We start from the raw sequence: 15,086 nt of genomic DNA on the forward strand, positions 1-15,086 counted from the left end.
CACCTTCCCACACAGCTAGTCTCAGAGGTTTTCTTTCTATATTTTTAGCTTCTGCTGTAACTCTGTAAGGCACTTGGGACATTTGAAATGATTCAACCTCCACAGGCAATGTCAGCCAGCAGTATTTCTGATAGCTTCAAACCTTTGATGACATTTTTTCAAGAAGTGCTGGTACAGTTGGCTGTGCAACAAATTAACAGAAATCTAGGAATTCCTCATTGCCTGCAGAGAGAGCTTCATCTTCGAAAACAACCCGTTCAATGTTTAGCTCTGTACAGTATGTTCTTTGGCAATGCCATTGGATGTGCATGAGGGGGTATACATATAAAACAAAATCCCATAGAAGCAACTAAACCATGTCAGTTATTTACTGGGCTATCATAAAATTCCTTAAAGTTGACTTCAGAAATGATAAATGATGCGGCCATTAATCCACCTGTGAGGTGACATGAAGAGGAGGCTACATGGTTAGAAATAGTTTGGTATATTAATATCATATTTCTCTGAAGTGGAGAAGGGGATGATATGATAGGTGAGGGGGGGGGGGAATGTGAAAGATGGTGTTTACTTGTTAGCTGCCACTAAATTCATATAAAATACTCACTTTGCCACAGCTAGAAATGCCAAGTCCACATTGAGGCCACTCTTAGCACTGGTTTCCATGTATGGAATCTTGTTGTCCTGTGTAGACAAAATGAATCTTGTTTATTAAATGCAACCTGTGGACAATCCAATGGGATTGAGTGAGTGCCGTACAGGTAGGGGCCCCTCAGAATGCTGGTGCCCCTCAAAATGTAGGTGAACAAATATTATTGGCTAGAAAAAAAACTGAACCTGTCAAGAACTTTTTATTATACTTTTTAGATAGGATATATGTATGATGAATTTAAAATTGCCAACAACTCAAAAATTATTTTATAGTTTCCCAAAAAATATATGGGTACAATCATCTATTTGCTTACCGTGCATCTAAAATTTGCTATAAATTGAAGTGTACCTTCTTGGCACTGCATCAAAAACGGACAACTAGGGGGTAATTTACATTGCAAAATTACCTGTTTGTAGAATGATGATCAGTGAAATATAGCACTTTGTACGTAACTTGATATTTTTGAAAACATCATTACTTGATCAGAATCAGCATTTTGAGGGGCATTAAACCAGCATTTTGAGGGTCAATAAAAACAAATATGAAAAATTAATAAATCCATTACAGTGTAATATCAAAACTGTATTTTTACATGAAACATATAATTTTACACTAATAACACCAAAAATAAACACTTACCTCACATATTTTGTAATTTAACTACGTTAAATAAGTTGCTCTCATTTTTTTTTTAAATGTTCTGAGAAATATTTACTATTGCCTTCTACAGTATTCCCTCAATTTTATGTCCATTACATTTACTAAGATATGTACAATTCACAACATACTGCCAAAATGACTACTATATAAATGAAGATCTCATTTGGATGTAAGTTTTGCTACCTTTAAGATTTTTAACATTGTGGGTCAGTTCAACTGGGTGGATGCTTATGGGTTGGCGCAAAATACAGTACTACACACATATAGTATAAACGAATATTAATTACACTTTAAAGAACCTACATTCACATGTAACAGTTTCATGTAGCTGAAGAAAGAACAATCTGTTTTTAACTGTAATGATTTATATTTAACAGGTAATAAACAACTTTATCATTTGAAACTTTAATTAAACAAATAAAGCATCATCAGAAAAGACAAACTTGTAAAGGGTAATAACTAAACTATAAAATTAATCAACTTTTCATTTCACATACACATGTTTATTGATAAATGTGTTTCTACATTCTACCACATTTCACCATCCCTGGTTGCACTTCTGCTTCATACACTTCACCATAAAATATGGGAGCAGACTCTTTTTCCATTTCCTGTGTCATACCCTAATCTACTCCAAATGGCTTCTCTAAACATCTCACACAGACTTCATCTCCCACCTTTTGTAGAACTTTACCAATCATACACTTCTTCTTCATATTTCACCTAAACCCACATCGACACTTTCACATCCTTCATATCCAACCTTCTTAACCCCATCACATCTACACCTTCAACCTCGACAGCATCTACACCTTCAACCTCAACGTCATCTGCACCATCAACCTCAACAAATTCTGCACCTTCAACCGCAATATCATCTACAGACATCTCTTCAACAGATGAGTCATCAACAAGAAGTCGCCGACGCACACGCTTCCCTTTTGTGCAAGCAGGCAAAATCATATCAGGCTTGACTCCATTTTCATCTTTACATGCAGCTTTACTGCATATAATTGGGAAGCCAGCACATTCAAGCATTTGGGACACAGTTTCAACTTCTCTGCCTCACACTTGCCATCTGGTTTCAAGCAAACACAATGTGACTTGCACTTCAAAAATGTCTCTAGATTACACTGTTTCTTCAGCTTATTGTCTTGTCTGGCTTTGTCCCTTGCTTCGTTCTCTTTATTCAATAACTCCACTGACTCTTATATTTGTTGTCCTTCCATGGATCCATAGACTTGAGTTACCCTCATGTTACTTGTTACCTTTGGTTTTGGCTTCACTTTCTTAATTGTCAGTACTGTAGTCCATCAATCTCCTCCAATGGTGTACTCTTGAATGAATTTTCAAGCTTCTGGATGGTTTCTAATGAGTTCTCCAGTTTTTGCGTATAGTACTGCTTGGTGTACTTCTTGATGCCAACTGGCGACTCAACCATTGATGTGTTGGAAGTTGATGATGAAGGTCCTGCTGTTTCATCAGTTTCATCTTGAAAAACAGATGATGCTTGAACAAATTTGTCCTTTTGCATCCATTCAACACTCAGGCCATGGTTAGTTACACCATGGAGCTATAAACCTGGGATTTATAGCGCCATGGTTACACCAACACGTTTTGCTGCATTTTTTATTATTTCAAGTTTGTTTGCCCACGGTGGCCAAACATCTGCCAATTTCTTCATGAAACCATCCCTGTTGACTGTGCATTCCGCTGAAAAGAGTTCTCCCTTGCTGTTATGGTATTCACAGTGCAAATTTTGATTGATTTGGTCATGTAATTGTGTGACTCCAGTGGTATCAGGTGGAGTGATGAAAAGATGCATTTCTTTTGCTCTCAAGAACCTCAACACCTCAATATCAAATCTGGAACTGTGGCCATCCATGGAGGTAAAAACAGTTTTTACCTCCATGGGCCATCAGAAACAATGACAACTGGTCTTGCTACCTTCTGTGCTGCTGAGTGTCGATCTAATAACTTGTACGCTGACAACAGGGATTCATGTGCTTGAGAACCACGTTCAGTTGTTGATATAAGAAGATTTGGAATGTTCTTAACAGCAATGTCAGGAGCCATATGTACAAGTGTAGATAGTTGAGTTAGAAGAAATCCAAAGTATTGTTAATTGTCTTTAGGATGTTTGTTGGTTACTTTTGCTCTTTTATTACTTAAGTGGGGAATATTTTTCCATTTGTTGACTGTCAATATGCCAAGGAATGGGAAAACAAAAAAAAATTTTGTGAAGGAGGTGTCATGTTTTGTATTTTTCATTTGGGAATATCAGCATTCTGAGGGGCAATACACCAGCATTTTGGGAACCTCAGTGGGAAAAAATACAAGAAACACAATCAATTTTTAAATAACTCTTAGAGAGTTTAAAATGAGTGAACCAGTCAAATTTTTTTGTTAATTCATCACGTTCCCGGAAAATTATAAGCAAAATTGTTGACCAGCGTTTTGAGGGGCAAGTGTTTTTTAGTGTGGTTTTTCTCCATGCAAAAAAAAAATAATAAAAAAAATATTTTCATGTTTGGACCCAAATGCAATCTAAGTTAATAGATAATCTTCATAATTATTCATTGTTTTACCCAATAATGTAAAATTGGTGAGCTGTAGGTGACTTACAAAAAACACCTACATTCTGAGGGGCCCCTACCTGTACTTTTAAACAACATTTGTATAATGGGCTAAAGACTTACTGAGCAAAATTTGAAATAAAATTGACATAAACTGGACCAAGGATTGACATAGCATAGACACACAATCTCAGACGACACTAACAATACAGACTATGTTTTACTTTCCGGAACTAAGAAACCTTTGCTGTCGATTCTGTGGGTGTGACCTAACAATTCAATTTGAAAAGCTTAAACTAAACATTCTAACTTGACATTTACATGTTTAGCGAAGGTTCTCTTTGGGGCTGTTAATCTGTGTTGTTTGTGCGAAGGCAGATTGTGAGGTGAATCTGTACCTACTGTAGCAATGTCAGCAATGTAAACAAGTTTGCCTGTATCAGTGATGTGACAAACAGTGGCATTGCATTCTCAATGGCGATTTCGTAAAATGCATCAATTCTTAACGTTGTCAACGCAGACAAATTATGGCATTCGTAAACTCTGTAACCTACCTCTCTAGTTTGACTGTATCTGGCAGGGCTTTCCTTTATTAATTAGTTCATATAAAACTTATTCCAATTGGTTCATGAGAACATTTGGGAATGGAAGAACTCAACTGCAGTTTGATCACACTTTGTTTTTAGACTTGCAGTCTATGAAAATACTTTAGAATGATGCTTCTTATACATCACAAATACTCTTAAGACCCAGAAGCTTCCGGGGGTTTTGCCCCTAGGGTCCCCAGAGCTTTACCATTGAACCCACCAGGCACCCTATGCTGGCCCCTGGACCCCATACGTAGTACTTGTGCTTCGCGTTCGGTGGTAACTGGCAATGCCCCCTGCAAAATTGCTGTGGCCCCCAATGCTCCCCCCCCCAGATTGCAAAGTCTACTTATGCTTCTGCTGAGAAATGGAGCTAATTGGAATCTTTTGAAGGTCACCTTAACATTTGATAAAGTGTAGCAGAATTGGTATCAAAACGGCAATTGTATTAAAGCACTTTACATCTGCTGTTAGGTTCCCTGTTCAACAATCTGTTTTTCTTCAGATCTGAGGTATGCAATCTGATTAGTTTGAATACTTTTGATATTTTGATTCTTATCTTCACACCTATTCCTCCCGGCAGCCATATTGTTTACCTTTGCTAGTTTCTCTGCCTCCTCTCTCTTCACGCAACGTTCTGACGTCATGTCGCATTTGTTCCCTAGCAACATCACTACTACATCATCTTTTGCATATTCATGGATTTCTGACACCCATGCCTAAAAGAAAGAAGACAAAATATTTTATATGTATTTTTCAGGTTAAAACTCTTTTTATACAAAATGGTTTTCTACATTACCAGTACTGTAGTAGAGAATTGTGCAACCCCAGACATTTCTTCACATAATTTAAATTGAATGGGTTTTCTCTAAAATCATCTCTGTGGACATATTGAACTGAACAATTAAAATCAAATTGCTTACAGGAGATATTGTGTAGTAAAGTAAACAACATACAGAATTACACTTTTAATTTAACAACAACAAGAAGTTTCCTTATGCAATGCTTCTATTATATATATTGCACAGAATGGAATGACAATACTCAAAATCTTCTCGACATCAATTTATGTTTTCCAATTATCTCCCCCTCTCTCAGATATATAAAGATGCTCCAGTCTGAATAATAAATACCCTTCTGTGGGCCTGTTTATTTCCCCACAGTTATCTAAGCTTGTTTCTTTCAATCACAAACAACTTTTGTCAAATGAATAAAGAATCCATTTAATGCACTGTTACTACTTCCCCGGTCTCTTCAATTGAATAGCTTTGTTTTTGCTAGTAACCTCTTGTATTCAATTTCATCCGAAGCAGAACTTAAGTAGCCTCTTTCCGTCGAACATTTACGATATTCGCTGTTCCCTGGATGACGCCAAAGCACAAGTCCGCAGAGGTACATTGATTTCTTTCCCGACAGAAGGAAGTATGATAACTAATGAACGACCACACATTTAACGGGTCTAGGTGTATAACTGTAAACCTCCCTGGCTTCCCAAAAATGACAAAGTAAATTTCCTTTCACATTCCTGAAATGGCCATTGATAACGACATGTTTGCTGCCATGAGTCTGGGGGTGGCAGCAGTTTAAAACAGCCTCCTTCCTATCTTGCTGAGCTTGTCTTTTTTTTCTTCCCCTTTTTTGTGGGCGGATATTTGACAAATTTTCAAGCATTTGACAAATTTAGCCATTTTGATACTTCACATCTGGCAAAAGCAGCATAAATTTTTTTCTTTGCTAGAATGATATCATACCAGCGTTTTTCTTGAATACAGTAGCTATATTTCCTATTATAATCTTCTTGTTGATTTAGCCTTGAACCTTGATAAATTTGGAATTTTTGCTTAGCTACAGAGGTTTCCTGTACTTTGGCATTTCATGAAAATGCAACTTTTCGTGGAATTTGTTTGTTTTTTCCCTCGGTGAACACGTAAGTTAATATTACAAATATTGTAATATCACAAAGAGCAAGAAGTAACATATTTTCAACTGAATTCACAAAGTATCACCAAATTTGAAAAATTTGTATCTTTGCCGTACAAAATGTGAGGGTGTGATCTTGACCTAAGGATGCAGGAAATTCCGAAAATATTTTCTAAAGCAATTAACTTCAGCCACCAGAATGTGTCCCATTTAACAAGTCCACTTGTTCTTGGCAATGTCATTTGACCAAACACTTGTCATATATACTAGTGTCATATCACACATTGTAAGCCCAAACAAAATATTTACTATATATAGCCAAGGACAACTATAGTTGGGATGGTCTGCAATGAAATCAACAGATTTTGGTTGAGTCTACTAAACAATGGTTTAAACCAATATCAAGTTGGTCTGGTGTGCATAGTCTCCTTCACCATGGACTTAGAGATATTACGGGAGCAATATTTCTGATAATTTGCATATATTTTATTGGTTTCAGTAACATTTACCATGCATTCATTATAGTTATGACATAGGCCTATCACACTAAATAGCAAGATGAGATCATATGTTTTAAGTCTCTCTCCCCTTGTAAACAATGGATTTGGGGGGGGGGAGGGGCTGTCAGTTGTCAGCCAAACACAAGGAATAATTTAATGTTCAAATTTTGTGGAGCAGGTTTGAAGGCTTCTAAAGTTTATCTGTTACTATTCCCACATACAAAAACCTGGGCCACATCTTGCACAGCAATTTGACCATCTTGCATAGCACTCTGCGATGTGATGCTGGAGAAAACTACTCCCTGAAACCACTGTACTGTAGCTCATGATACAGAGTAGAGCGTTTATCATACGTGTCATTTCTATTAAAAGATATCACAGATATGTGCAACAGATTGCTGCAAAGGTCAATTTCAATTTTACAGTGAGCACCTTTTGATCTGATTAGTCCAAAGAGTTTTAATTATGTTTCTGACTAAATGCATTAATCATGGTCGTTCCCCTCACGGTGATTGATAATTATCACGTTCTGCTTTCAGCCACAACATACAGGGTCATAGATCAACGATCGTGATTGGTCGATGACTCATGGTGATAATATCTGATTCATTATTACGGCAAAGCTGTGGTCGACCAATGAAAACAACATTAACACTCTCTCAAACTACTCGTAGCTGATGAAGCTACAGCAAAATTACATTTCACTCTTTCATTAATGATCTTCTTTCTTACAGTTTCCTTTGCTGCTTTTTTTGGTCATTAAAACTTTGGTTCATACTGTAGTTTAAGGCTAACGTGAGGGACATGTACAGTACTGTCACAGACTCAGTAGTGACACTTGCCATGGTTTGTCTTCATTCCAATGAATCTCATCTACTGTAGTTGTCCTCATGTTTTTAATGAAATTAGAAAACATTCATTTTCTGAAACAATGACTTCATCTACAGTAACGTTTTAAATTTAAGGCAGACATTTCATTACAATGAACTAACACTATTAATGGGAGGGAATAATATATGCTTGAATATTGCACAAATAAGCTTTTGTATAGCATGGCAATAAAAGAGGGTTGCTAAGATCATCTGGAGGAAAAGATCACTGGGAGATTAAAATACTACTAATTATGTGAAACTCGTACAGTAACAGCAAAATTTTGCTTGCCAAGATTAGCTTGATATATATGGTGTAATCATATCAAATCAGGGTTTGCCTATAAAGGTACAGAGAAATTGATGTACATTACATGCCTTTATATCAAATTTTAATATATTTATATCAGTATTAATGTTCCTAAACATTAATTAGCAAGATGAAACTTGCCAAAAACTACATAAAATTGCTAAAAACATTCTAAATACATTCCTGGATGCTCTGACTATCTTTACTAATATTCCAAGACACTGAAAGAGGTGAAACTGACAATTTAACCTCAAAATCAATAAGGATAGAGGTTATGAGAAACCTGAGTGAAATTTGCTTGTCCCAATTTGAGCTATTAAGGTGACCAGTTTGCTAAGTACTGTGCTTCTGTTCTAGCATATTTGACAACAACATATTTCACTGCAAGCAAAAGTTAGCATTTTAATTGTGAGTCTGCAAGTGTCACAGTGTTTCCAAACATACTGAGTGCTATGGTGGAGTGGATAAATGCGGAGACACTGGACGCAATGAAATACCCATTTTTCCAATCTGAAATGGTCTTCCAAATTGTAAACATTCCAAAATGTGCTAAAAACCTGTACATTGGATATGGCCTCCTGACAGGAATTGTTTATAAGTAATAAGCTATTCGACCTCCCACCTGCATATGTAGCTGATAAGCATCATAAAATAACTGCCTGCATAGCTTCCAGGCCAATATTATTCAATATTTAGAGAACATACAGTAAGTTACTGATCACCTAGCTACAGTAAACTTTGACGATTTTCCACATCGTAGAAAAGACTCAAAACTTCAAGCATTGAATCCATTCATTTGTGACACATTCATCGACAAGGTGCTTTAATAATTAACCTTACATAAATTCAAACAAACAAATCATAATATAAGACAAACTCTCCTGATTATTCGACGGTAAAATTGATTAGTACAGCTAATGAGATATGAAATTTTATTAAATTTGATTAGTGAGTTGACAGAGGGAGACCTTGACAAGATTGCATTATCCATTTTCTGATTTTCAAGAATCACCATTGGTCACTTAGATGTAATATATATAAGTTAGTTTCATTATATTTCGAATCTGTCATAATTTAATTTCTCTCCGAAGCTGGATCTTGCGGAAGCTACAATATAACAATAGGTGGTCACACCAACATATATTTGTAACACATACATACAGTAATTGCGTATACTTGCTCATTGTAACTATGGGAAATTCATGTGGCTACAAACAACATGGTTGCTGATACTTAGAAATTCTTTAGTTCACTGCAGCAAGCATTTGTGTCCCAGAAAATTAAAATAATGTTTTATTTCTCTGAATATATGCGTATTCAAGAAATTGAATGAAGATGAGTGAATGTTAAATGGCGGACTAATAAATAACAGGAGCATATATGCAAATAAGGGTATCTGTAGCCTGCATGGTTTGTATTGTTGTGGGTACATGTGGGTATCTTCATACTTTGATTGTCTGTTCTCTCCTCATCGTTTTTGCCCCTTCTTTTTCCATAGACTATATAAGGCAATTTTTCTTTACTTCCAAATTGTTGGGCAACACTCCAAATTATTCTTAGACAATGAAAAGGGATGAATGGCATTATCCATTTATTGCTTTCATTAACTTTGTTATGATTAGATATAAGTTTCATCAACCGCAACATTGTGATATTTTTATTAAATAAATGGTGGATTTTGTAGCATAGTGGGAGACTAGCAAAGCAACTGCAGGGGTAGCTGAGTGCGTACATCACCTACAGTAGATGATATTGTACCAGCAGGTATATTAAATAAAACACTTCCCAGGGAAGATAGCAAGGCTGTAAACTTATCAAATAGCCAATCCTGCCTTCTGTTCAAAATTGTTGTTATCTGAGGGAAAGTTCACTGGGACGGCTAATTCCTTGGTTACCATGGTTACTCTGTGATGTCATTAGGGCTGTATGATCAGGGTGAAAGCATGGGTATCTTTATACATTGTGATATGTGGGTCAAGAACAAAGACCTTGATACCCATATAATGGGATTATCCAATGATGGTTCGCTAGCACACAGTTCAAAGAACTTATGCACTTATGCAAAATTCCTATAGTGGATGACATAAATAAAACAGTCTGTCAAGATTTTACTATTTCCTAATTTCCACAAAGAATGTTAAACCAAGCGCGATTGCAATGGATGAGAATGTAATGCTTAGTGACGGTAGAATTGGATGGTAGAGGGCAGTCACCTTAGGGAAGGTCATTAGGGAGGGAGGGGGGGGCACATTGCAAGAATCATAAATAAGATCAGCTTGATGGGAGTATTTATGTACAGTATGTATGCCTGTATGTACGTACGTTTGCGTGCGTGTATGTGTGGGTGTATGTACAGTATGTATGTAGGATCTACAGGTAAGAGAGTATATACTGAAGTTATTCATTGTTACAGTACATTGGGTCAGCTAACTTTAACAAAGGTTGGTGACTACATGAGATCACAAATCAATTAACTGCATGCAAGCTTTTAACTCAGGATTTCATGTAATCTTTTAATACCAAAGTAAAGTTGAGCTCTGTACTGTCACTTTGTCATAAAATTACACACTAACATTACACAGCTATATAGGGTTACAGAGAATGTTAAATCACAATGTGTAGTCTCCACTCCTAACAAACACCTTGAAATTCAGGAACAAGGAAAAAATTTAATACAAATGGAAGTCTGTATATAACAAATGTGTGCATTTGCTGCTGTGTGTCTGCTTAATCAATCATCAGTGTGTATTATAGAAGGGTCTGTTTCCACGGTTATCCTAAATTTAAACCCTACCTCAATTCGCCTGAACATACAGAGAGAGAGGGACTCAGATAAGGGGCAATGAATCAGCCTTACTGCTGATGAATTTCACTCGGAGAAACCATAAAAAAAAGAGAGAGAAAAAGGACTTTTTACTCCCCACCCTTTCAAAATCGATTGGAGCTCCCAAATTACAGCAGACAGTGATTAATTCACTGACATTTCATGGAGAATGTTCGCGTCTAGGCAAAGATGTTCCCGAGAAAATTGCACAAAACTCGACGGGAAATCAATTGCGGATGGAAATCACTTTTCCACAAAGTCAAACTTCCTCCAGTCTGAGTGAATCTTGTCTTTACATATTGAGGAGAATATTTTCTTCTTTCAATGTTTAAAATAAATTGTTGGGGGGAAGGTTGCTTCCATATTGGCTAATGTGACATTCATTCAATGAAATGGTTAAAATAGAAATACCCCAAAAACGAACGCATTTTATCTAGGTTTTGCCCTAAAGCAATTGTAGTCGCAGAGCTGGGAGCACGCATGCATTTAGCACACGAGGATGCAGTTGATGTGAAGTACCTAAGGTATGGCATACATGCTCAATACAGGCATACAGTACAATGGGATGTGAGCAGGTTGTAGTCAATGAACAGAGGATGAACTGTCACTGTGGGAGGTCACTCTCCAAAGGTTAACAGGTCACGATAAACATGATACAGCCAGAGTGCAGTAGTTATGAAGAGACAGGTATATTGACAATGCAAAGCACAATTGAGCACCACCCTTGAGTTAACACAAGACTATAAACAACAGATAATATCTGGACAAGACAACATTACCATGCACAAGCACCTACAATGCACCTACCATGCAACTACAGCACAGTATGAATATTATGTGAAAAGTAAACAAGTTTCTTTATTTTGTGATACAAATATAGAAAGTACGGTAGGGCTGAAGACAAAATTAATCTTTGCAGAAGATTTTAACCACATCAGAGCGATGCAACACTTCATGATGTAGATGTACCTATAAGTCTGTGACATAAATGGACAGATTATTATGATATTACAATTAAAGATCAGAAAGTTTGATATCCATACTGTCACTTATTAATAAGGATTTTGAAAACCTTGCAGGCCGCACAAAACACAGGCACCATGTAGACCAGAGGCCCAAGTTTGCCTACCCGTGCTGTAAACTGACAACAATTTACACCGATTCCTGGTGGACAATTCTTTGTCATGACTAGTGCAACACATCTTCCTCAACCCAAGTGAGCCCAACAGATAGACCTGCTTTACAATGGCCACAAGATGCATCGGACTAGCGAACCAATGTACACCAAACTTTGATGCAAGGGTACACATACTATTAAACACTGAGTGTGAAAGGGGCATCCTTCAATGAAAAGATACACGTTCAGACTACTCTGTATATGGAAAATTTCAAGGATACTTAAAAGAATAGTCCAGGTCAAAATTTCTGGTTAAAGAGGAACATAATGTAAGTTTTCTGGTGAAATTTGCATTCAATTCCTATACATACCGTTTGTGAGATATTGACAGTTTCGTACCAAAAGTGAACTTGGAGCAAACAGGTGTGATGTCATGGTTGCACGCTGATACGTAATGTTTTGTTTTCCTTTAAAATTTACATCTAATTTTATACTCCACAATTGTAGGCATCCAAAATGTGAATGTACCATAGGTATTGGTATTTTGATAAACTTCACATCCCCTTTAGACAAACTAGTATCCCTATCCAATCCAAGGTGAAATCTTAGACTGAAAAATAAAGAACAAAAAAAACATTATTTGTCAGTGTGTAACTATGACATCACACCTGTTTGCTTCAAGTTCACTTTTGGTAGAATATCAGATAACTTCAAATGTTGATATCTCAAAACGGTACAAAGGAATTGAATGCAAATTGCCCTAGAATGCTTAGATTATGTTCCTCTTTAACATATCAAAGAGAAATTTTGACCTGGACCATTCGTTTAATGCACAATTCATAATGGATGAAAATGGATGAAACAGGCTCTCTTCTGGTTTCAAAAATTCCACCAAGGAAAGTTAACAGTAAATCAAGCGTCATTCCGGTGTATTAAAAGTCTGCGCTATAAAATTCATAAAGGTTATCTGAATGGTAGAGATTCAGAAGGCCAGTGACATAAGTGACGGTCATGGGTGGGGGAGGGGTGAGGGGGAGGGCAAGAATGGTACCAGTTTGTAGGGCAGGATAGATTGGGGATAAGAGAAATGTTAGATAAGAGGAATTGACCTTCAATGAAGTAAATCAAGCCGATGGAAAGCTCTATATTTCTTATAAGTTTACCCTGTATCCAGAGCTGATTTGCATCATACATAAAAGACACCATAATTTTGTTTTACAATGCAACAGTTGCAATTCTCACTTTTAAAACCTGAAATTGATTTTAGCATAAGAAAAATCTTGAGGATATTAATATTGACCACCATTTTGACAGTGAATAGATCGGCTTTGTGTCTGCTGAAGTTTCTGCATTTAATCAGAATATAGTGTAATTTTCATCTCATTAATATATTTATGACCAGAAATCACTGGAAAGTACAAACCTGTTAGAAAGAAGAATTCTAAAAAACACACACACACAGACATGTGTACCCACAAACAGGAAGAAGGTCATGCACTTATATACATACATATTGCTACATGTCATGATGTTTTTGGATTAATCTTAGCTTTCATCACGTAGGAGAAGTGAACTTCTAACTAAATGCTGACTATGGATCTGTGTCAATTAGTTTTTATTTCATCCAAGCAGAGATGGAGCTCAGGGCTGTTTTCTCGATTAACTAAAAGCAAAAAGCAAAAGTGAAGTCTGTCTGCAATTTGAAATTACAGGTTATACAGATCATGCGCAGGGTTCAATTAAAGCAATTACTCTAAACTGCATCAATTTAGCCATAAATTTAAAAGGTAAACAGTCTGAAGTTGATACAAATGAGAAGAGAGCAACAGATAAACAGAAAGCAACCATTGATACTGTCGATGTCTTCTCATGACAAAGTTTCTTTAAAGGTCAGCAGTATAATAGTACGGCTCCCAAAAGTATGCTAGAAGTCAAATAATTATCACTAATTCTCAAACTTGATTTTCTCTCTGATCCTTCCCATCGCAAAACCGGTAGCTACATTAAACAAGCGTACATGTAGCTCGTAGTTTGTGACATAAAACAACGAAGCTAAGATAACGTAGATGCAAAAAATCTGTAACTTGAAAACACTATTTCTTTGTAAACATTTTGTTTGAGTTTTGTAACAACAACCCCCCCCCATTCCACGTCTTAAGCATGATCACAGAGCCCTTGCATCAATTAATTTGACACTTTCCATCGAAATCATAATCCCTTACACCATTATAATAATCCAGCTCATCCATTTCCAAGAAGATCTCGGAACTTTGTACTATGTTAAATCGTCAAGGCCTTCATCTTTCTGCAAATTGTTTGACTGAGCCATTGCCTGCATCTTCGTTCGACAGTTTCTCTGAAGCTACTGAAGATGAAATACTTAAAATTATCAAAAACTCTCCATCAAAATCGTGTATGCTTGATCCGCTGCCAACATGGTTAGCTAAAGGTTGTTCAGCAGAACTCATTCTTCTCATCAGGAATATTGTCAATACTTCTATGTCAACAGGAACCGTACCTGATTCCTTTAAGGTTGCTCATGTGACTCCTGTACTTAAAAAGACCAGCTTAGATAGAAACTGTTTAAAAAATTATCGCCCTATTTCGAACTTGAGTTTCGTTTCAAAGGTTTTGGAAAAGACAGTTTTATCTCGCTTAATGGATTATCTTACACAGGAGAATCTTCTCGAACCATACCAGTCAGCTTATAAGTCTGGTCACAGTACGGAAACTGCCCTCAATGCAGTTCATAATTTTATTACATCCAAGCTTGATGAAGACTGCTTTGTCCTTTTAGTTCTTTTAGACTTATCATCAGCTTTTGATACAGTTAATCATTCCATTTTGTTAGAAAGACTGCAGTCAAAGTATCGATTAGGTGGTACTGTTCTATCCTGGTTCAATTCTTATATTACTGAGCGTTATCAACAGGTGAAAATTGAAGATGTTCTCTCGTCTCCTCGTCCATTAGTTACTGGTGTTCCACAGGGCTCTGTACTTGGACCTGTTCTTTTTTCTTTATATCTTGCGGAGTTGAGTGATATTATTCGGCACCATGGTGTTCATTTCCATCA

General features: G+C 36.6%; 1 protein-coding gene and 1 long non-coding RNA gene across 4 annotated transcripts in view; one reads left to right on the top strand and one right to left on the bottom strand.

Moving 5' to 3' along the window:
* LOC139959570 (ras-related protein Rab-26-like) overlaps positions 1-15,086 on the bottom strand; it is a 61,065-nt gene that overhangs the window by 9,057 nt on the left and 36,922 nt on the right. For all 3 annotated transcript variants that reach the window (XR_011790167.1, XM_071957291.1, XM_071957292.1), the window contains exons 5-6: positions 5,069-5,191; positions 605-681 (exon numbers count right to left, since the gene is read on the bottom strand). Coding sequence is in view for 2 of the 3 variants with exons in the window: in XM_071957291.1 (XP_071813392.1) it covers positions 605-681; positions 5,069-5,191 (200 nt within the window). In the remaining variant the exon portion in view is untranslated. The remainder of the gene's footprint in view (positions 1-604; positions 682-5,068; positions 5,192-15,086) is intronic.
* LOC139959575 (uncharacterized) lies at positions 754-2,829 on the top strand. Its single transcript, XR_011790174.1, has 2 exons — positions 754-2,588; positions 2,619-2,829. It is a non-coding gene; the product is annotated as an uncharacterized lncRNA (long non-coding RNA).

The sequence above is a fragment of the Apostichopus japonicus genome, chromosome 19, assembly GCF_037975245.1.
Source record: "Apostichopus japonicus isolate 1M-3 chromosome 19, ASM3797524v1, whole genome shotgun sequence".
NCBI classification, from domain to species: domain Eukaryota; kingdom Metazoa; phylum Echinodermata; class Holothuroidea; order Aspidochirotida; family Stichopodidae; genus Apostichopus; species Apostichopus japonicus.